This window comes from Echeneis naucrates, chromosome 21 (genome assembly GCF_900963305.1).
Source record: "Echeneis naucrates chromosome 21, fEcheNa1.1, whole genome shotgun sequence".
In the NCBI taxonomy this organism is placed as follows: domain Eukaryota; kingdom Metazoa; phylum Chordata; class Actinopteri; order Carangiformes; family Echeneidae; genus Echeneis; species Echeneis naucrates.
The window spans coordinates 16394943-16416981 of NC_042531.1; the positions used below are offsets into that span (position 1 = coordinate 16394943).

Here is a 22039-nt window from a genome sequence, read left to right on the forward strand (position 1 = left end):
AAGAGGACATGCTAGTATAAAAGGAGAGCATGAGCACAGGTAAATAAAGATGACAGGTGCAGCAAAACCTTTCACCTTAGTAGCCCACACACACTCTTTTATTGAATTTTAGTGTCAAAGTTTTCTTTTTTGCTTGGCCTTAAAGTTTCCCCCATTTTGTTGTTTCTAGCTGCTTGGATGTAGAAACACATTTCTTCATTCCACTCTGTGTGTCTGTGTTGTTGTCTGCCACTTTAGTCCTGTCAATCAGTCCAGCCTCTTTTTTCACATTCTTCTCTGCTTAAGTTTTACTTAATGTGGCACTGAATTTTGTGTAGTGAATTCATAACCATTCTTTAGGGAACCGGAAAGACAATATATGGCATATAAAATACAAGACATGGAAAGAATGCTGGACACACGTTTTATTACAGTGAAACCCCCTTTTAATATAATTTGGAAAAAAATGTCTCTTTCACTCTAGTTTCTCATCTTTGGTTGGGAACTTAAGTGATACTGTCAGACCCATGACTGTGAATGATATCCTAGTGTGGGCAAGGGCAAGGTGAGGGGAAAATCTTTTTAAATCCAAAGGCACAAAACAAGGTTTCATCTGAGGAAAAACATACAAAATCCAAACACTTTGTAACTCTCATCTCAGACTCTGACTGTGTATTCCTTTAGGTTTCCAAAACAAAGCGCTCTTGTCAGTAAACATCTGCTTATGTTACGCTTATTAATGGTGTCAAAATGTATGTGGCCCTTTTCACTCTGAGAAGATTGTAACATCTTAAATAACTAGAAACTGCCTTCAGGTGTAAATTAAATCAGTCTCATTTGTAGTCACTCTCCATTGTGAGCCTGGACCTGCAAATCACATTGTTTCTCAATGGTGAGTGTGGTGAATGACAAAGAAGATCTTTCTTCAAATGTAACAGGAACAACACAGCAAAATTTTGGGGCTTGGCTGGATGAACTTGTGAATGGATTTGAAGACTAAATTGTCTGTCTAGCCTTGATATGAAGGAGTATTGTTAGATTTTCCCCTTACAATTCCTCTTCTCCCGTGAATCGCTGCAGTTTATGGCTTGTTTTGAAACCACTTATCCACAGCATATCCTGCGGAACAAAAACAGTTCATGAGGTTTTTCCTTGGCCTGTTATTTTTTTATTGACTGAAATTTTGGATGAAGAAAGACAAAAAGCACTGTTGGTTAATTATAATATATGGATTTATCTACTGTTTCCTTTTCTGTCACCAGTGAATCTAAGCCAACCTGACTTGAAGTGATAGCTGAAAGTTGCAAGCAAAGTGAAAACCTGTTTTTATCATTCGCAAGTCCAACCACAGTTTTCATTCTTTTGAGTTTTAGCTGTCTCCTCCCCAGCAACATGCTAGATGATTGTCCAGCTAAGCCTTTAAATGCTTCTCCTTTCTCCTGGGAAAATCTATATTTTTTATAATACTGAAGCCTGTTTGCATGATCTCTGTACCTGTTGCATATCAACCTGTCGCCTGTTTTACAATGCCACATAGCACAGAGAGTTAAAAAAAAGAACGTGTCTGGAAACCGTGCCCCCCCTTATTTTTTGCCAACGCACTTTCCTTTGTTCTAATGCAGTTTTTATTATTGAACAGCTTCCAGAAAACCCGCACTGGGATGTCAGACAGCTGCCTGTAGTTTGTTGAGAAAGCAAAGAGAGCGAGAGAGGGAGGGGAGATTGTGGGGTCAGTTCCTGGGAAGTGAGCAGTTTTAAAGACAATGACTTTGAGCAGTGGTCTGTCCCTCCACGCCCTGAGAAACCACCGGTCACAAATATACACGCATGCACATAGACACACAAATACTATGGTTATGGTAATGTTATGTTAATGGAAAGACTCCATCATCTTGTGGAAAATGTGAACCTTGGAAGATGTCACATTATGTTATGATTCTGTAGAATCTGCGATGCAAAGTGATGGAAATGGGAGACCATATTACAAAGTGTGTGTGTGTATGTGTGTGGAAACCTTCCCTGAAAGTGAGTGGGTGTGTGTGTGTCTAACTGTGCCTTTGTGAATGAATACATTTCCTGTGTGAAGGCAGCCATAGAGCAAATTCTGTAATTCCCCTCAGTAAATTTTAAACTGCTTATTTTTAATGTAGTTGGAAAGGTCTCTGTTTCAAAACTCCAATATTACAATACTGATGGAGAATACGAAACTTGAAACACTACTTAACACAAGTTGTTTGTCTATCTGTGTGTGTGCTGTGGTCAGTAATGCTTTATGTTTCTGTCGTGGCACAGAGAAATCGGAGCCCGATCTTTTAGAAAATAAATCGAATCAGCTGTGGTAGAAGAAACATGAAATGCATGGAGAGAAGATGCTTCAAATGAAATTCCAAGTTGATATTCAAATCACTGTCGAAATATACAATACAGATGTGAACTATGTCATGGTGAAAGAAAGTGAAAACAGAATATATAAATCTATCTTTCTTAAGTGTGGACTGATTCCCTCCACAGACCACTTTAAATAGGACAGTGCAGTTGAATGTGCATGCAGACACACACACATTCAAATACTGCTGACAGGACATAAAATGAACGGCTGCAGCTGTTTTTTTTTTTTTTCCCTGCTGCGTTTTCCTTTGGTGATGGGGACAGCCTGGAGCTCTCTCTCTTTGTGTGTGTGTGTGTGTGTGTGTGTGTGTGTGTGTGTGTGTGTGTCTTAGAATCAATGTAGGAGAGTATGAAAATAAATGGTGAGCAATGGACAGGCACAGGAATGATGAAAAGCTTGTCAGGAGAAAGTGTGTGTTTTTCTATCCAGGGAGCATGTGTACATGTGTGTGAACGTCCTCAGTGATGCCAAAGGGTTCTTGAAATGTGTGTGCGAGAGTTTAATAGTTGCACAAATCCCAACACAGATGCTTCCAAAAGATGTGATAGTCTTGTTCTGGGGAATGACTCTCATCTATCCATACTTGTGAAGACATGAAGTCATTCTCCTATTCACTGATGTATCCAAGTAAAAATACTCAATATGCCGTCAATATGCCCATCCACTTATGCTGTGGTTGTATGTCCTTGTGTTATCACCTTCTCTCTCTCTCGCTTTCTCTTTCTGTGTGACTCACTCTCTTCCTTGCCAACGCCACTCAGGCTTACAGACTTACAAACAGACAGAGGAGCTTAGAATGAACAGCATCTCTCTGAAAATGTGTGTCTGTGTGTATGTGTGTCAGGGGGCCAGTGTGATGCTGAGGGAGACTGGTGCAGTCCATTGTCTGAATCTCTCCCTAGTGAAACTTTGACTTTGACAACAGTCGCACACAGACAGGCTCAACCAAAACTAGATCTCTCTATATCCCCGTCTGTTTCTTCCTCTCTGTCTTTTTATTTCACACTCCATCTCTCTCTCTCTTTTCTTTTTTTCTTTTTCAGTTTTTCATTGTTTCTTTCTCTCTTTGGCTCTTGCAGACTTTGCCTTGGAATTAACCTGAAAGCCACCTTGTTAGGCTGATGTGGATTGATGGATTAATTTGCTACAAGGAGAGCAGCACATCTTTGTTTGTGCCTCACACTATTCCTTCTTATCCATTCTCAGACACAGAAGTAAAGCAGCTGAACTCGGCATCAACTGCTTCCCTAACAGCTTCACCTTTTATGCTATTGAATACCTTTTCCCTGCACGTAATTTTTTCATAGTCTCTCTCCCTCTGTCTGCTGTGTTTAGCACACACTGAAATTTCATGCTTATTACGTGTACACTCTGTACCTCTCCTTATATTGAATGGCCTTTGACCCTGTCTCCATCTCCTCCGATAAGCTAATAAAGATGAGGAGTAATCAGGAGATGGTCAGTGCTGTCATTTCTCACTGGTATGGCCATTCATCTCTGTAAGGCCTCACACGTCGACCACTAACATTAGTTGTATTGTACATTGTACGATGGTTGAAAGAGAGAAAGAAACACCAAGGAAGGTAGGCCATTTGTTACTGTCTTGGATCAATCAGTCTCATTCCATGATGGATTCATTCTGGAACAGTTGTGTGTGCCTGTTGTATGTCCCTTCTTGTATACATGCAACATGTCTACATGTCTCTCCTAACTGTAGCTTCCCTTTCTAACCACAGAGAACCCCATGCAGCTCTTTTCTGTTGAAGTACAAATTATGAATGCAAATTTGTTTCAGCTGCACACAGAAATATACTAATAAACTCCTTATTTACTGCCACACATTTGTTAAGTTAATTATTTTTAACAATTGAATTTCAAATGTAGACAATTAGGCCCCACAATAAGAAGGTTGTGGGTTCGGTTCCCGTCCTGGGGCCTTTCTGTGCAGAGTTTACATGTTCTCCCCCTGCCTGTGTCAGTTTCCTCCTCATGTTTGGGTTAACTGGTGACTCTAAATTGTCCGTAAGTGTGAGTGTGAGTGGTTGTTGGTCTCTGTCTGTCTCTGTGTGCTGGTCCTGTGATGGACTGGTGACCTGTCCAGGGTGACCCCACCTTCACCCAGTATGAACTGGGATTGGCTCCAGCACCTTAGTGACCCGGAAAGGGATAAGCAGTAGAAGATGAATGAATGAAAAAGTAGACCATTAGAGATCTTCAGCTTCCAGTTAAAACGGAAAGGATCAACATATTGATTTGGGGGGTACTATTCTTTATTTTATGTTTTAGAAATGTCTGAATCAGTAATGGAGGACTAAATTGCCCCCAGAAGGTGGGGGTGGTTCTGGCTGTGTGTTTTTTTTTTTTGTTTTTTTTTTTTACGTTTTTGCATCATTTACAATTTTTTTAACATTAAGATTAATCTGTTACATTTCTTCTTTTCTTTTTTTTAATCATGTAATTTCTTAGCTTCACACAGTTAGGGGCAGGAAGGTAGCCTGTTCATTCAATGTTGTGACATTACAGACATTGAAATGAGACAATAGCTTCTGGATTGTCAGGAAACAGTCCACCAAGTTAGTATTGCATTATTTTTTACAAGTATTTTATTTATTTATTTATTTTATTTCTGTTCAGTGCTGCGGCATCTGCATCAAGCTCAGAGAGAAGCAGTAAATGCCGCTCTGAGACGTGGAACTGAAGATGACGTCACATGCTTTTTTATTGTTTATGATGCCCATTCAATTAATAGGAAACTCTGAGGGATAGTAAAGCCGCATGTCATCCTCCGAGAGATTAACACTCATATATAAAATATACAAGAAATAGTTGTTTCCAGGAATGATCTTCTCTTCTCAATTTTATTTGAGGCACTAACTCACTGTCTCTTACATTTGTTCACAGGTTGAGGACATGTAATTTTCCTCACATGGCTCTTTGTTATTTATGCATCACACCCTGTATATGAGTAGATGCCTGCTAAACTTCATGTGCCTTAAGAGGACACTCATGATTCATTTGGCATGATGCTGGGCCGGATAGTGAAATATTTTGACTAAGATGTGATGTTTTTCTTTAACACAGTGGGACTTCCACTGATGGGACAGTGAGAGAAGTTTGCTATTCTCTTTACGGATAAACAAGTTTTTTTTTATTTATTTATTTATTTTTTATTGAGAAGCATCTCTTTATGTTTTCTCTTTATCTTTATGCTGCTGTTGATACACTGCAGCTAAGCCACTGTTTGGTGTAATGTTGACTTTGAAAATAGCCTTTTGCCTTCCTGCCAACAAAATAGCCTTGGGATAGCTTGGCGTTCTCTGTCTTTGCATTTTGTTTTAAATTTTTGATTACTTCTCTCCTACTCTCTGTCTCTTGTCACTTTTATCCACTGTCGTTCATTCCCAGGCTTGTTCTCTTTCTCTCTTTCTGTACAAACCTTTCACAATGTCCTGTTTTTTCCTCTGCTTGTCAGCCCCTCTCTCTCTCTCTCTCTCTCTCTCTCGCTCTCTCTCACTCTCACTCTCTCCCTTTCACTCTCCTTGCTCCCTCTATCTCTTTAAAAGCAGCTTAATTCTATCATCTTACAGTTGGACAGCAGTAATTACATTTCTGACACAAATCCTGCTACTCACAGCAAAATTTTGTGTGTCGCAGTGTGTTTGTGAATACGATTTTGGACATGGAAGCATACAAGCGTGCATGCGTCTGTTCCCTGAGAACCTAGCACAACACAAAGCTATTTTTAACAAAATTTGTATCATCCCACAATCCAAGCGTGTGCAATCAGACAACTTTGGACTTGGAGGTCACAGGCTCTATCAGACTTCTTAAACTGATTCCATTTGCCCACAAACATTGTGATCCCCCAGTGGGAAATTAATCTTGACCCTGCGGTCTGGCATTGAGTTTAAATGAAGGACTTCTCTCACATATTACATATGGATGCATTAATCTACAGAGCAGGTCAGTAAACACTGATGTGTATGAATCAAAATAAGCCTTTTAGACATGAAAACACTATTTAGGAGTTTATTGCCACAGATGTTAAAATGTCAGAAGCTATTTTAACTTTTTTTGCTCATGTGTTTTGAGAATGTTGTTGGTGACAGCATACATCAGCTTGAACAATTTGAGGAACACTGATTAGAGTGTGAATAAAGGGAATAATACCTCAAAGATTCTGGACAACTGTACTCATTCATGCCTTCATTAGCCTTGGCTCAAATGTTATAGAGTAAATCTGCTTTCTTTAGTCAATTCCAATCTTGGGTTTGCTGTTAAAGTAGGAATTTGTCCCCCTTATTTAAACATTGCAATGCAATTAAAGCCCTGGAAATTAAAATCTGCCTCTTGGAAAAAAAAAACAAAACTATATTGAATTACTATGTATATATATATATGGATCGTAGCCTCACTTTCCTCTTTGGTGGAGGAGCTAATAAAGTTTTCATTTTAGTTCACTGACAGCAAAATGTACACAGCTATATTAAACCTTTCTCAGGAAGTGACTTCTATGGTAACTTTCACAGAGTTACCAGTAAATAGTCACTTGCCCCTTAAAGGGTTAAGGCTCTGTGCCTCTGTGTATGTTATAATCAGGGATGAACTTGAGCACCCAAAAGCAGGTCACAGATTCAAGGTTGCAGTTATAAAAAGGAGTTTTCTTTAATGCATAAATATGAATGCATCAAGAGGGTGGAAAAAGGTTCCACAACATAATGCAGAGATTCAGACTGGGGTCGAATTTTAGTGGATGGAGAAGTTGGTCAGGACCAGAGACCTTGACCATGGGGAAAACAGGATTAATCCAAAAGCATATTGAAAAGTAGCAATCAACAGAATGATCTGGTGGGGTTTGGAGCGAAAACCAGGGTCCAAATACTGAAGAGCTGATGAGATGTATGGAGGTGATTTCCATCAAAGCAGCAGGGACGTGCCACACCCAGAGAGAGAGAGCAAGAAGCACAACAGAGTGGGAAAAAGAAGTGAAGTCACAAAGGGAGAGAGGGACCATGGCTGTTGCCATGACAGTGTAGGTTGATCAAATTAATTGTGATACCCCGTGACACTTATGGAAATACATATATTGGATTTTTTGATGACGATATTACACAGTTAATAATCAGGTCCATCTCTATTACATTACCTAATGTATTTAATAATCTCTTTTCTTGATCTTTAATCCTCAGCCAAGATGAAAGCTCTTCTTTTTTTGTGTGACAGGTGATATATTAATACATTTTAATATAAACTTTGACGTGTGCTGTGACTAATAGTTAAAACATCTAACATAGTGTGAATGCTGTCATTTAAGCAAAACATTTGCTGCTTGGTCAAAATGCCTGTGCAGCTGCAAAGAGTTAAGAAATTCTGAGTGGAATTAATAATAGTCTCTAATACACAAACAATAGAAAACTTTGTTGTGGCCATATTAAAAAATCTTCATCGTCAATCCAGGGTTGTGATAAAATAATCACATAGCATTTGTTGTGCTGTGTGTATGTTTACTGCTTCAGTATGCATCTGAGTGTCATGTGGGCTGTCTTTATGGATGGGAGTTATGGCCCCTTGTCCATCTCTTCACCCAGCCGCTGCCTTAAATTATTCATGTGCATACATTCTAGGTGTTATTACTCTTGATGTGTGTGTGTGTTTGCCTAATGGTTGTTTAAATAGATATGGAAGTCACATCAGTCCTCTCATCTTGTTTGCTCTGAGGAGACACCCGCGCACACACACGCGCACACATACACACACTGAGTGGTCATGTGTGTATAGGGAATCATTAGCTAAAGTGATGCAGGTTTAGCTATCATGAATCACAGTGGCATCATATCGACAAGCTAGAGCCAGCAAGTCATCTAAAATACTTGTGCGTGTATGTGTGTGGGCATGTGTGTAAGGATTAGCAGTATTTTGAGCTGGCAGCACGCCCGGCCTTACTCCCTCCTTATCATTTTTCTCTGTCTTCCTCTCTGCCACCATGGAATTCCATGGAGGAAACTCAATTTGCTCTCTCCCTGTCAACGTTCCTAGCATCTCTTTTCTCTGCATCTTTCCTGCCATCAGTGTCGTCCTCATTTTAGGTAACACACCAAATTGGAAGTGCGCATTACCTTCTTTCCATGTTTTGACTGACAATAAGCAGTCCTCGTCCCAGTGGTGTAGACATTGCAGGAGGCAACTTGGTCCATCTTAAGCAGACAACATTGCATTACTTTTGTTTGAGTTTCAGTATTGGAATAGCAACAATTGTTAGGTAGCACAATGTGTAATGCCGCCATTGTTCTGTGTTCTCATACGTTTCCCTCCTCTTCATCATCCTTTCTGCTGCATCCCTCCCTCAGTAATATCTCTCAAGGCATAGTTGAGGTGATGGATGGAGAACCACTAACATTGAAGCGGGCTTCACATCCATCATAAACTCAATAACAGCATAGTTAACTGCATCAGTGTATTTTTTCCTTGGCTCTGCTGTCCCAAATTCAGCCATGTTGTGGTCTATCTGGCTCCATGTCTACGGCTCCCAGTCTCCAGTCTCCACAGGAGTTCTCACACAATCTAATCATGGCATAACACGGTTAAATCCTTTTAATAGCTTGATCAGACTTGGAAAAATTGCCTTTTTTCCTACCAAGTGTGTGCTTTTCAGGTTCTCTTATAAGCGTGCCAATTTTTAATGCAATTATACACATTTAAAATGAGACTCTTATATCGGCCTTTTCGTCTCTCCATCTACTTCCTCAGCTGCATCAAGTCCAGTGGAACTCGGCCCTACCCTTGGCTTGAAGAAGTCCAGTTCGTTGGAGAGTCTACAAATGGCAATGTCAGAGGTTAACAGGAAAAATGAGCTCCTTCCATTCCACCGTCCTCGCCCAAATATGGTCAGGGGAAGAGGCTGCAATGAGAGCTTCAGAGCGGCTATTGATAAATCCTATGATGGGCCACCTGAAGATGATGAAGGTAAGAGATGTGAAAAACGTGTGAAGTCATGGGGCCTGTGTGCATGAATGTGTGCTGTTTTGGTGCTTATACCTGAAAAAATGTCTACATAAAACAAAAATTACTCGGATGCTCATATAAGTCACTTGCTGTCTTCTCTCCTTTTCTTCATATGCTACTATTTCCACGAGTAAATAGATTACTTCTGTGACATCATCCCTCAAATTTTCAACACATATCAAGCAATTCAGCTGCTTTTCATGGCAGGATGCATGTGATTCAGAGCTGAATTTGGCTTTAGCCTTAAATATTTGTCCAGGAGCTAAATGGTATTGTTCCACTGGAGGTAGAGGCGGTGGGGGTGTGTGGTTCATTTCCCAGCTGTATTATTAGCAGCAAACTCTTATCAGTCACCAGCAGAGTAATGAGTTGGGCTGTTTCAGATCACTACTCTCACACAGGATCGGACTAATAGGGCATGTCAACACCACACACACGCAGTGGCCACATCTGTCACCGTCCTTCTAAATGTTCAACACTTTGAGAGCTTCTGTTAATTGACAGATAACAGTCCCCTGCTGCACATACTGGAGATATTCTCTCTTTGTGTGTTCCTTCTGTACATTTCTACATTTTTCCATCACAGTGCTACAGATACTAGTGAATTCAGCACTGTTCAGTCAACAGAGGGTTCGATGTCTTCAAGTCAGCTGGGATTGATTTTAGTGGTAAATAGTTGCCACTTCCTCAGATGTTTTCTTGCACATCAGTTTCATTTGTGTCTCTGTCTTTTCTCTTTGTTGTTTGCCTTGTGTGCCTTCCTAGAACACCTTTCCAAGAAATGCTGGAATCTGTGGTTTAGGGAGAATTCTATCCTGTGAATTATAAGCTTCCTTTGACAGTACAACTTATAGTATTACAAGAGAAGAGATTTTATGCAGTGTTTTTAAAATGCTTATACTTTGTTGAAACAACCTATAGATTGACTTTATATGAGTTGACAAGCCAATAGTAAATTTATATTGGCTCATTTACCTAATGTGCTTTCTGGCAAATCCTCTGATATTTACTTATTCAACTGTACTGACGGGCTGCTCTAACTCACAACCAGTTACAGCCCAATCCTGGCATAGCAAATTACTGTGTGAGACAAACAAGAGAAACTGATCTGTGCACATCTAAACACAGGGCGTATTTGAGAGATTTTGCTGTCAGATGTCATGAACAACCCTAACTTTCTATATTTAAGTTAATTTTGTCACAATTAGTTGAGTTATGACCAAAACCCCTTTTTTCTGAGCTTTGAACTTTGACCAATCAGTTTATCTGTGGGTGCATGTGAATTTCTCTGCCACATCTAAGCAAATTAAAATTCTCTTCATATACTGCATTCAAGAGGCCAAAGCCACAATATGTGAAGGCCAAGTGACCTTGACCAAGGCGTTACTCTGCTTCCTTCTCTGGCTGTTGCAGATGTTTTTAACTCCTCATTAGAGGGTTATATCCACACGTCTGCATTTTGACTAAAATAAAAATGGTATCATCCGCACAACAAGAGGAACAAAAGCTTCCTTTTCTGGTCTACTTATTTGTTTATTTATTTATTTTTTTTAAATCAATTGTCTTGGAAAAGTTTACGGTGCACCTCCACACAAAGCCTCTCTGCAAACTCCATTTTTGGGTTCAGTTGGTACCAGATATCAATAAATATCTGGCCTATGACTGTGTTTCTTCTGGGCGAGTATACTTCCTGGTGCCACAGCCCAAATCTGGCCCAAAGGCAGTATGACTGTCAGACACTACTTTGGACCAGTTTTGGCATGCTAACAAAAAATTTGCCAGCTGTTATTCAGCACTGCAAGATAACAGCTGGACTCGACCCAGGTGTGGCTCTGTGGTCTATATTGGGTCAGCTTTATATAATATAATTTTATTTTGCTCTTTGGTTGTGTTTTAGTAGTCGCGTGAATCAGTGGGCATACAGACTCTTGCACACCCTACATTGTAAAGACCCGAGAGGACAATGCAGGACAATAAGAGTGGATTAACAATGACAGATACGACTAACAGTTTGTGGGTTTGCAGGCAGCAATGCATACACACAAATAAACATTTTCTGTACATACACACAACACACAATTATATTCCATCCTGCTGGTAGACAGTCTTTGTAATTAAGGGTGAGGTGAGGATCCACACAAAGTAAAATCTCAATTGAAGTAACTAATTTGGTTTTGTTATCTTATAAAATCTGACAACTGGTGTGTGTGTGTGTGTGTGTGTGTGTGTGTGTGTGTGTGTGTGTGTGTGTGTATGTGTGTTTGTGTCTGTGTGTGTGTGTGTGTGTGTGTGTGTGTGTGTGTGTGTGTGTCTGAGAGAGACAGATCATTGATATTCAAGACCAGAGCTCCAATCTGCTGGAGAAGTAATGAGGCATCACCATTTACGCCTTGAAGTAAAGTTAATAGATGCGATGTGAAGATGTGGCATTGTGTGCCTGTGTGTATGTGGACTTTTTTTTTTTTTGATAGATACATGATCAGTTTGAATTTCATTGATTTTATTCTACATTGATGGACGTAGTTGGTTATAGTTCTTTACTACTACTTTGCGTAAGATATCATCTATTTGCAAAATTCCTGGTAACTTCCCATTGTTTTGTTTTAAAAGTCTGACCTGTGTGTCTGATTTGGGCCAATACTGATTCTATTTCTAAAAACTATTATTGACAGAAACTTTGTAACGCGTGTGCAGCTGTGTTATATATTTAAATGGCTTAGAATTCATATATCTGACACTGATGGCGGATCACTGATCAAGCTAAAAACATGTTTACCAGCTAGTTGAACGGTGCCTCCCTTCTTCCACCACTCATTGTAATGCTCATCTTTTCTACTCCTCTTTTTTCTCTTATTCCCTTAGAGGATGATTCAGAGCCAAGTTCAGGCCGGGACACCCCTGCAAGTAGTTCCTCCCGCCAGGGGATGGGGGATCGGGTCGAGGAGAAAGGCAAGAAAGACAAGAAAAAGAAAGTGAAAACAAAGAAGAAAGAGAAGAACAAAGGGAAAGGAAAAGAGAAAAAGAAAGCAGACGATCCTGAAGAGACAGAAAAGAAGAGCAGGAAAATAGGATTTGGTCTATTGAGGTGAGCAACCGTGTGTGGGAAAGAGGAAAGTTGTCATCCAAGTCCCCTCGTAGTATGAGAATGCGTGTGCGTGTATGTCTGTATTTGTTGAAATTTGGACACAGTATCTGCACTACCTTTTACCCATGTGGCTTCTTAAAGTCTTCATTTGTCTGAGGGAGCTTCAGTTTAGAAGAAAGATAAATTTTAGTGGTAAAGAAGAATGTTGGTTTCTACTGACTTCAGATGATGTCAGCATGATAACTGCAATAACAATTACACAGAATGATAATTTAGAAGTTAACCCTCTGGTCAGGTGATCCAGTTCATTCATGAAAAACAATTGTCCCCAAATATAAGCACTTTTTTATCACTCATGAAAAACAAACAAACAAAAAAAAATCTGTCTAATTCGGGTGATTAACTTTAACACAATATCTTCCAATGTGAATGAGGTACAAGCCCACAGAGAGTGTGTGTTTTAGTGAACAGTGAGGACATTCTACCATAATACTTACTGTACCTAATACGTTGGTTTCCCTGCGTCATTTCTGAAAGTGGGATTTCACATGACCATTACACAGATGCATATCTTAAGAAAAACACTTTGAGCAACGGTTTGAGCAACAAAATAAAGCTGCAATCCACTTACTGTACAAAAGCAGTCTTTCTGAACCAGAACCCAGAAAAACACATCCAGATTTCAGTCACATTTTATCACAGTAATTATATCTCAGAATTGCAAGTTATTTACAGTGAAATATTAAGTAATTATGCTGATATGCACTAATGTTACCTAATTGAGCAGGTTCAATGCTCTCTCTGAACTACCCCACCTTTTTCTTCACCTTTTTTTTCTTTAATCTCAGCTTTGTGCTTTCCCTGATCATTAGTGACATGTGGACTACAAATGTTCTTGTGTAAAAGGCCCGTTGTATGTCAGCCCATCAAGAATCTGTGGCTCAATTTTATGCACAAAGAGAAGCAAATGCAACATATAGGAGATAGATGTTTAAAGCTATGTGATGTATTCTGTAGTGTGATGTTGAATGTTATTTTTTTTTATCAATTTGTTTCTGTAGTTTTAGTTTCATGTCAAATTTTCCTGTCTCTATTGTTGTGAAATGTTCCTGAGAGCCCACAGTTTAGGCACTTTATCCCATCATTACAAAAAGTGCTGCTTTTAGTTCTATTGAAAAATTAAATGCAGCGTCAATGGTAGCTTCTTTCCATGGCCTAAATTTATGAAATGTTTTTTTTTTTTTTGTTTTGTAATGCAATTCTTCAAGCCTCAAATGAAAGATAGACCTTGCAGCATGGAAGAAAGTCTCTGCTTGCCCACACTTGACACGAGGTCACATCCCCGAAACAAACAACATCAATAAAACTTTTTTAGCAGTATTTTATTGTGCATGAAAGAGTTTTCAACCAATGGCAAAAAGTGCAAAATTGCTAATACAAGGTCTGAGGATTTTTCAGGGTGTTTCCAAAATCACTTTTCAGAAAAGAGTTTGTTTTCAAGATGACCGCATTTCATTTTGCAATATTATTATTTGGAAGTAGAATAAATATTACTTCCATTTAATTGCATTTCCATCATGAATCTTTATCAAATAGACTAAAATTGCCTGCATGGCAACAGCACTGTTTTTATGAAGGGCAGGAACCGACTATGTAACCTAATCTAAACTTTGCAGATAAACTGATTGTACACAAATGGAAAACATTTTAACCTCCACTCACAAACGTGATCCATCACTGGGACCGTGGCACTTTTATGACAAGAGATGCTCGACGTGTTAGTGGTATGCTCTGATACAGCTGATACACATTTAATAATGTGGAGCTTCTCTCTATTTTAGCTGCTCACTAAAGGTGACATTTTGCTTGTGATAAAGATGGATGGCTGATATAGCCAAATTTTATATTGCAATATAATTCTTAATTTTGGTAAAAATTCTATAATTTGGATAAATATATGAACACTTAGAATGCCCACAACTAATGTCTGTACCTGAAAATTTTGACTATGAAAACTTCTCATATGAAACTAGATCATATTTTAGATTTAAAGTATTTACAAGTAAATCAAAGTTCACTTTTTGTTTGCCTAATTCGGCCTTCAATTATGAACAAGAAACCTAGCATGACATTACTGTCAAATGAACAAAAAACCTCAGCATGTCAATATTAATATCTTTCAACCAACCATCATTAGCTGATTAGAAGAATATTTTTTATTACCATTCTATACACACTGAATTTACATTTACATTTTGAAATACATACATGAATTAAGGTGATAACCACCAATTTTACAATAAGTCAAACTGGTCTTCTTTCAGGAAAAAGTGAAGGGTCTGTAATCATTGTGAAAAGATAAATGTTTCAATAGACTTTTAGCAGAGAAGCCCCCCTCAGTTGAGGCAGTCAAATGCAGTCATAGTTTTCATTTTTGTGATGTGGATGTTGCCCTCTGTGGTCTCCTAGTAATTTTCTGTCCCAAAATCACTCCACATACAATTCTTTTATGTTAGCTTGGAGATATGTTCAAACTGTATTAGTAGTGTATTCTCCAGTTTAATCAAACCAAGTCTTCCCGCACTGCTCTTAGCTCTCCATCCATCTATTCATCTAACCACCAATTCCCCTCTTGCTTTTTTCCTTAAGTGTGTCAAGAAACCATATTATACACCCAGAGATGTATTTAGTCCTCTCCTCCACAACCCATCTCTCATCACCATAAGAGTCTCGATTGGAGACCGGCGATAATCTCAGCCTTTTTTCTCCTTCCCCTTTTTATAGTCATGGCTCTGTAACACCCACCCTCAATCTTTGCATCATTTAAATTTTTCCTTTCTGTCCACTCCCCCTCCTCCAGTTCCCTATCTCCATTTGATTGCAAGTAATAGTAGGAGTCTGAAAAGTCAAATTGGTGCTATTCAGGACAGTCCAATTTATGCCAAGCTGCCAATTTGTCACATTCATCTAAGGCCAACTCTGATTGTACGGATGATCTGGAGGAGAGGGCAGCACAAGTCAGGACAGTCCATCTTTTTCAAAATACCTGATTTTACAGTAGCAGTAGTTAATTTTATTCATGTGTTTCTTCTCACATTTGACACTTTATATCTCAATCCATACACCAGCTCTAAAATCAAGTGCAGGTATCTGTGTTTAGTAGTCCTACAATCCTATAGTGTGACTCTGGTCACTTGTTTTCCAAATTTAAGATGTACTGGCCAAAAAAGCATTGTCATAATTTAGCTGTTCACATAAATGAAGAGTGAGTGTAGAGGTATACAAAAGTTAAATGTAATTACGGTAATGCTTCTTTCACACTGTTCATCCAGATATTAGAGTTAGACTGTGAATATTTGTTGTAAAGCCCCTTTAAGCTGACAGCTGGCTCTGTCATCTGAACTGCTGCCACCTGCCAATCAGACATGCCAGTCTGTGTGTGTGTGTGTGTGTGTGTGTGTGTGTGTGTGCGTGCGTGCGTGCGTGCGTGCGTGAGCACGTTAGAAACCATTCTATTATGAATATTTATATTGTGATAAAACATGATTGGCCACACAGTCAGATGGTTTTCGTATAGATAGTTTGCTGTGAATCTTCCTCAGACGCAGTGTGTGAAGGGGGGTGAAGGGGGGGTTGTGTGTATTACCCCAAATGATTGCATTTATTTGACCCACTATGATCTGATCTTTGCCTCTCTTTCTTGCTTGAATGCTGAGATTTGATATTCAACCAACACCTCTGTCTCATATTGTGTGTGTGTGTGTGTGGGTATGTGCGCAAGCATGTACACATGGATGCAAGCACGTGCACACACCCATGTGTGTTGGTGTGTGGCATGTTCAGAGCAAGAGATGACAATTTTGTAATCAGTTAGGAGAGACTGGAAGAGGACATGGTTCACCAGAGCTAGAGAGGAACAGACGCTGTTCTTGCCAGTTTGTTTATGTGAATGTTGCTGTGTTGAAAAGTACATGTGCATGCTATTCATTATCAGATTTAAACTGGTGTGAATTTATGAGAATGTATGATAATACATGCATGGTCGGCTGCCTGGTTCTAATCATGCACCACTGTACTCCCCTCCCTCCAGCCCACATTTGCTCTGTTTGGTGAGCATGGTTTTGTGTGTGTCCATGTGCATGTATATGCACAAATTTGTGCTGACAGCTTAACTATGTGGTTTAATAATAACATTTTATTTAGAGGGTCATAGAAATCCTTAAAAAAACTTCAAAGACTGAGAGCAGGATAATTTAGCCAGAAAATCAAAAAACAAAAATTTTTAAAAGAAAGTAAGTCTCAACAATTTTGATTCAATTAGATCACCATCGTCTACAAGCATTAAGTTAATTCCATTCCTCTACCTCTTATCGATGCCCACAATTACACCCCCCCTCATATATTTTCCCTTCGGTTTCTTTCCCACTCTCTCTCTTCGCTCCCTCCAGCTGGTCACAATACAGCACCTCTGTTAGACTTTAAGTGCTCCATCATTGTGACTATTAGCCCATCTCGATGGTGGGGCCCATTAGGGCTGACTACCTCCATTGTGGGGTCTGTTATGGTTGAGCTCCATGCTAGGCCTATTAGCCCAAGACAGCGCACACTGTACGCCTGTGTGCGTGTTTCAGTGTGTGCATGTTGTGCATGGATGAAAGGGTTGGTCGAAAATTGGCTTACTTTGTTGCCGTGGTCATTTTTTCATTTGCAGGAGACTTTCTTTTTGGTGGAGCTTTCCATTACATCAAAATCATCTGCAAAATGTATGAATGTGTTTCTGGATTGTTAGAGGAGGCCCAAATTGGGCTTGTGGGCATGTGTCGGATTAATTACTTTGTTCACACGAGTTGTCTTAAAGTTATAGGTATGGAAGCAGAGCTTTTCGAAACATTACCTTATCTCCTTATCTGAAATGCTGAAATTACAGAAAGAGGTGAAATGTGTGTTAGTGAAAGTTAAAAAGGAATATCTCCCAAAATCCTGATAGATCATGTTGGAGACAGCAATACAACTTTTGCCAAAGAAACAGTCATCAACATTTTGTCAATGCCACAGATCTAAAATACCACATTCTGACAGCTATATGTTGAATTTTTTGATTTGTTTTTTCTCCCTAGTTATTAGCATATCATTCTGTTACATAAAAGCCAACATGTTTGGATTTGGCCAGAGGATGCTTTTTTCAGTTCTTCATGCAGAAAAAAGAAAGATTAAAAAATCGTCTCTGTCATTAGTTCATAATTAGAGAGCACATGCTTGAAAGTGGGGAAGGACCCACCAGCTGCCAATCATGACAGGAAATCATTGGTGTGTCACTGACTGTTGTCATGCCTGCCAGTCATCTATGTGTGTGTGTCTACGTGTCTGCTTCCCAGCACAGTGTATACCTGCCTGTGTGTGTGTGTGTGTGTGCGCACGCTTGTTATCACAGCACACTTGTCCATCACCCGTTCCCTCTGGGATCCATTCACCAGTGACAGCAAAGGAAGGCGTGTCTCAGGAGTGGCAGAGGGAGGGAAGGAGAGGAGAGGGGAAGAATAGAGAGAATGGGTGAAGTGAGAGTCACAGATGTTTGCACCTATTTTTGACTCATTTGTCAGCTGTTGGTTCACCTCATGCACCATTCAGAAGCAAAAGTATGGGCCAGCCCTCTGCTCACAGTTCATCGCTCAAAGTGGGCCGTCTGGGTGAATGTGAATATGCAGTGTGTGTCTGTAGGTGTTTATTGTCAGAACCTGGCTTTGTCTTCCTTAATGTTTTACTTACTCCACTTCTATTGTTTCATTTTGTCTTGCACTCTCACCTTTGGTAAATTACATGAATGCACTGTTACAACAGATGTTGTGGCATTACAAATTATTTATTCAAAATTGGTTGGTAATTTGGCAGAACTCTTCTCCCTTCGTCAGATTTCAAAAGGCCAAATGTTGTTTTTTTTTCTCCACCTTATTCGACACCGATGGAAGTTTTAAGAAACCTGTACATGAAATCCTAATAATGAAATCTTTCTCACATGCAAACGAGTGAGCCGTACATTTTCCATACAGATTGTGGTGTTAGGTCATGAATATTCATGAGCCATCATTCTGTTCCCTCTAATGACGGAACAAGAGGTAATGTATTCATCTAAACTGGCTGCAAATCAGCTGTTCTAACTGATATACCTTCTGAAATAATACTCAAGTGATATTGTTGCAACTGTAAAATGTGTCATGGACGTTCTGCCTTTATGTATATTTTGTGTGTGTGTGTGTCTGTTTTGTTATATATTTAATTTAATATTAATATATTTATACGTGCAGTTACCAATACGAAGAGATCCAAGTGAATATTTTTTCATACCCTGCTCTGCTCAACCTGAGAGCAGTGGCAGGAGAAATGTTTACCCATTTCTTTTCCCTGCCATGCAGTGATGTCTCAATATTAACTAAAATGTGCGGCCCCTTTTTTTTTTTTTAAACACTCCTCCTCTTCCGTTCACTAAAGACAACATGCGCGTATAAACACACCAATACAACAAAACACACTACACTCCTGGTCAATGTAACATTAAGATGCTGTGTCATTTAAAATATTGTCTGTTTAATGCAAGTTTATTTTGTAGTACTTATAGATTAACAAATGTTGTTGTCATTTAGTAAAATGTGACTTTATGTCTTTGTGTGTGTGTGCATATTCATGTGTATAGCCCAGTAATAACAATATCACCAGGGTCTGCAGAGAGAGTGAGCTCCAGTCATATCTTCGTAACAGTTCTTTTCTGCTCCAGTTTGCTGCTGTATGTATGTAAGCGTTCTGTAGTTACATGTAGTTGCTTACTTCAGTCTTCAGTGAAAAAAGGAAATGAAAACGACAGCATAGAGAAGTGGAAACGAAGGGATGGTAAGGCTTAAGTGCAGTGAGGACAGTGTTTGATAGCTCGGAGGAAAAGAAAAAAGCGTCAAACGAGACAGCGAGATGAAGGGGTGAAGGCAAGGTGAGCTATGGATAGAAAGAAAGGAGGGTAATGAGAGGAAGGAGAGAACGCTGAGGTAAAACAGGAGGAGAAGGTGAAAGAGGGGTAAGTGAAGGTAAGGAAGCGAGTTGAAGGAAAGGGTAAGCCTCTAACACCGGAGGTAGCAGTGATTAGAGGGATGCTTGTCCCCTGTGAGGCAAATACACATGCACATTGTAAATGCACACACATGGTTGGAGCCCTTCATTGCCCATTGAGTGCTACTCTATAGGAGGGAAATTGGCTCCTTCACCAAGCCGCATGAAATTAACAGCTCAGAACTGCATGGAATGCTCAAACAACTATTATATATACTATTAACATGCATTCATACATTCAACACTTTAAAATGACCCCCAATGTTGTTTAGAATAATGCACAGAGGTATATTGATACTTCAGTCGACAAAAGGGTTTGATATAAAAAAAAAAATAACTAATGAATAAAACATAAAGTGCGTTAGAAGATCACAGTTTGCAGGTTGGATATATTAATTATTTAGCAGGCTTGACTGTCTCACTTACCCGTGTCCTTTCACTGCATAGCTGCTGGGGTGTCGTCCATCTCAAAGTGAAAAGAGACGAGGGGGAAGCAATTAAGTTATGGGAGTATTTAAGGCGGAATGTGACTTCACTATAGAATTAACTACAGGGTGGTGGTAGCAAGGCAGTCATGGTATTCACATGGATCTTGGCTGATCCAATCACATGTGATGAGTTGTAAGTACATCAGTTCTTAACTGGCTTTGGCAAAGTGTCTCCAAAACGCATCTTGAGTGGCCTTTGAATCTCATTTCCCAGCCCTATATGCAAATATACATATACACACATAATTTCTGACTGGAAAGAATAAATGTGGGTCTGTCTTTAGGCCTTAAGACTGTTGTTAATGTGGTAAGATGGGAAGAGCAGAACAAGTAGGAGCTGAGCTGATCAATGTGTTATAGTGAAATATGGTTATACCTATACGTGGTTGCAAAAACATTTGGAAAAACAATACTCAGCAGTCAATGTCGATATTGTGTAAGGCTGCCACAAATCAATTAATCAGTCCACTTGTAATTGGCTCATCTGAGCAGCATGTTAATGTCAAGTCAGAAAAAAGGCTTCACGTCTAACAGTAGGCTTGTGTTTGCTTAAGGCGGCTGTTTACAGTGAACTAGATCTTCCTGTTCCCACTGGCTTGAAGTGATATGAAGCTGTGTCATATTTTAATACCTAAACAGACTAAATCTGTTATCATATAATGTGTTTGCGTGTGCATGGTTTAGAAAGTGTTAATGTGGCGTACCTCATAATGTTATATTATCATAATATGATGCTTTTCTCCCCCTTTGTCACCGTTTCACATGTCTCTCTTTATCACTGCTTCTCTGTCCAGATTTGGAAAGAAAAAAGAGGAGAAGAAGGATAAAGCCGATCTGCAGCGACAGAAGTCAGACATCCTGAGTGATCATGAGTTTGAGAGGATGAGAGAGGAGAGAGAAAGGTGGGGAGATGAGACGATAATGAATTTGTGCGCTCAGACTGATTTTTTTTTTTTTTTTTTTTTTTTGTTTCTTTTCTCATTGAAAATTCTGTGACAATTTTTTTGCCCTGATAACAGATGACTGTTCACTCATCATTCTCATTGAACCCACTAAAATCACTGAATCCATTAACAACTGTCATCCTTTTCCCTTCGTTGCCTTTCATTCTTGTCATTTTATCCATTCCTTCTAACCCTCACTGCTCCACGCTTGTCATTCATGAGCTTTTGACTCCTGGTGCAATTACCGGGATTATCTTTTTTCAGCAGGCCATATCCTTACTCAGCCCTCTGTCCCACAATCACACATGCATCAGCATACTAAAGCAAACAGATTACACGTTGGTGCAAGGTTAATGTTTACTCTTCTTACCCTTTAATCCCAGAATTGTAGATGTCTTAACCAGCTCCTTATTTACATTTCAGAATTGAGGCAGGACATCCCGAGCTGCGTGCACACCACTCCAAAGACCATCCCAGTGGCGGGGGCGTGTCTGTGTATCCAGATGTTGAGGATGATGATGCAGACCCCAATTACGCCCGTATACAAACCTTCAGGGAACGCGATATGGGTTCAATGCCACCACCACCGCTGTCTCAGTCCCCTCCATACAGTACTCTCCAGCACACCCATGCTCATAGCTCCTCACCACAGAGCCCATCTTCTTTTCCAGGGCATGGAAATCATGCCAGTGACCCTGGAGCTAACCCTGCTGATGACCACATTGATAGACTGTATGCCAAGGTGAATAAACCAAGAGCAGCAGCAGCCACATCTCCTCCAGGTCCTGCCAATGACAGGTAAGGCTCTCTTTTTCTTAGATTTGATTTATCTGCTGGTTAACCTGGCCCCTTTCCTGAAACCAGGCCCCCTAGGTAAGCCCATGGGTGCCTAGTCAGTTTCAGCACCAAAGGTACCATGCTGGTTCCACATGACTTTTTGTCAAGTTAAATCATATTGCTACATAAGCGTCACCCAGACTGTTCTTCCTTTCTCATCCACCTGTTTTTCTCTTCCTCTCTCACCTGCTGCTTCCAACATCGAGTTTTTGTGACATGGGCC

The 22039-nt window shown here is 39.7% G+C and overlaps 1 protein-coding gene across 6 annotated transcripts in view; it reads left to right on the plus strand.

Annotated features, from left to right (window-relative positions):
- The window catches only part of LOC115061625 (partitioning defective 3 homolog B-like), a 180095-nt gene that overhangs the window by 90285 nt on the left and 67771 nt on the right, over nt 1-22039 (plus strand). For all 6 annotated transcript variants that reach the window (XM_029530049.1, XM_029530048.1, XM_029530045.1 and 3 more), the window contains exons 19-22: nt 9116-9331; nt 12233-12455; nt 20830-20937; nt 21403-21777. In XM_029530049.1, the coding sequence (XP_029385909.1) occupies nt 9116-9331; nt 12233-12455; nt 20830-20937; nt 21403-21777 (922 nt within the window). The remainder of the gene's footprint in view (nt 1-9115; nt 9332-12232; nt 12456-20829; nt 20938-21402; nt 21778-22039) is intronic.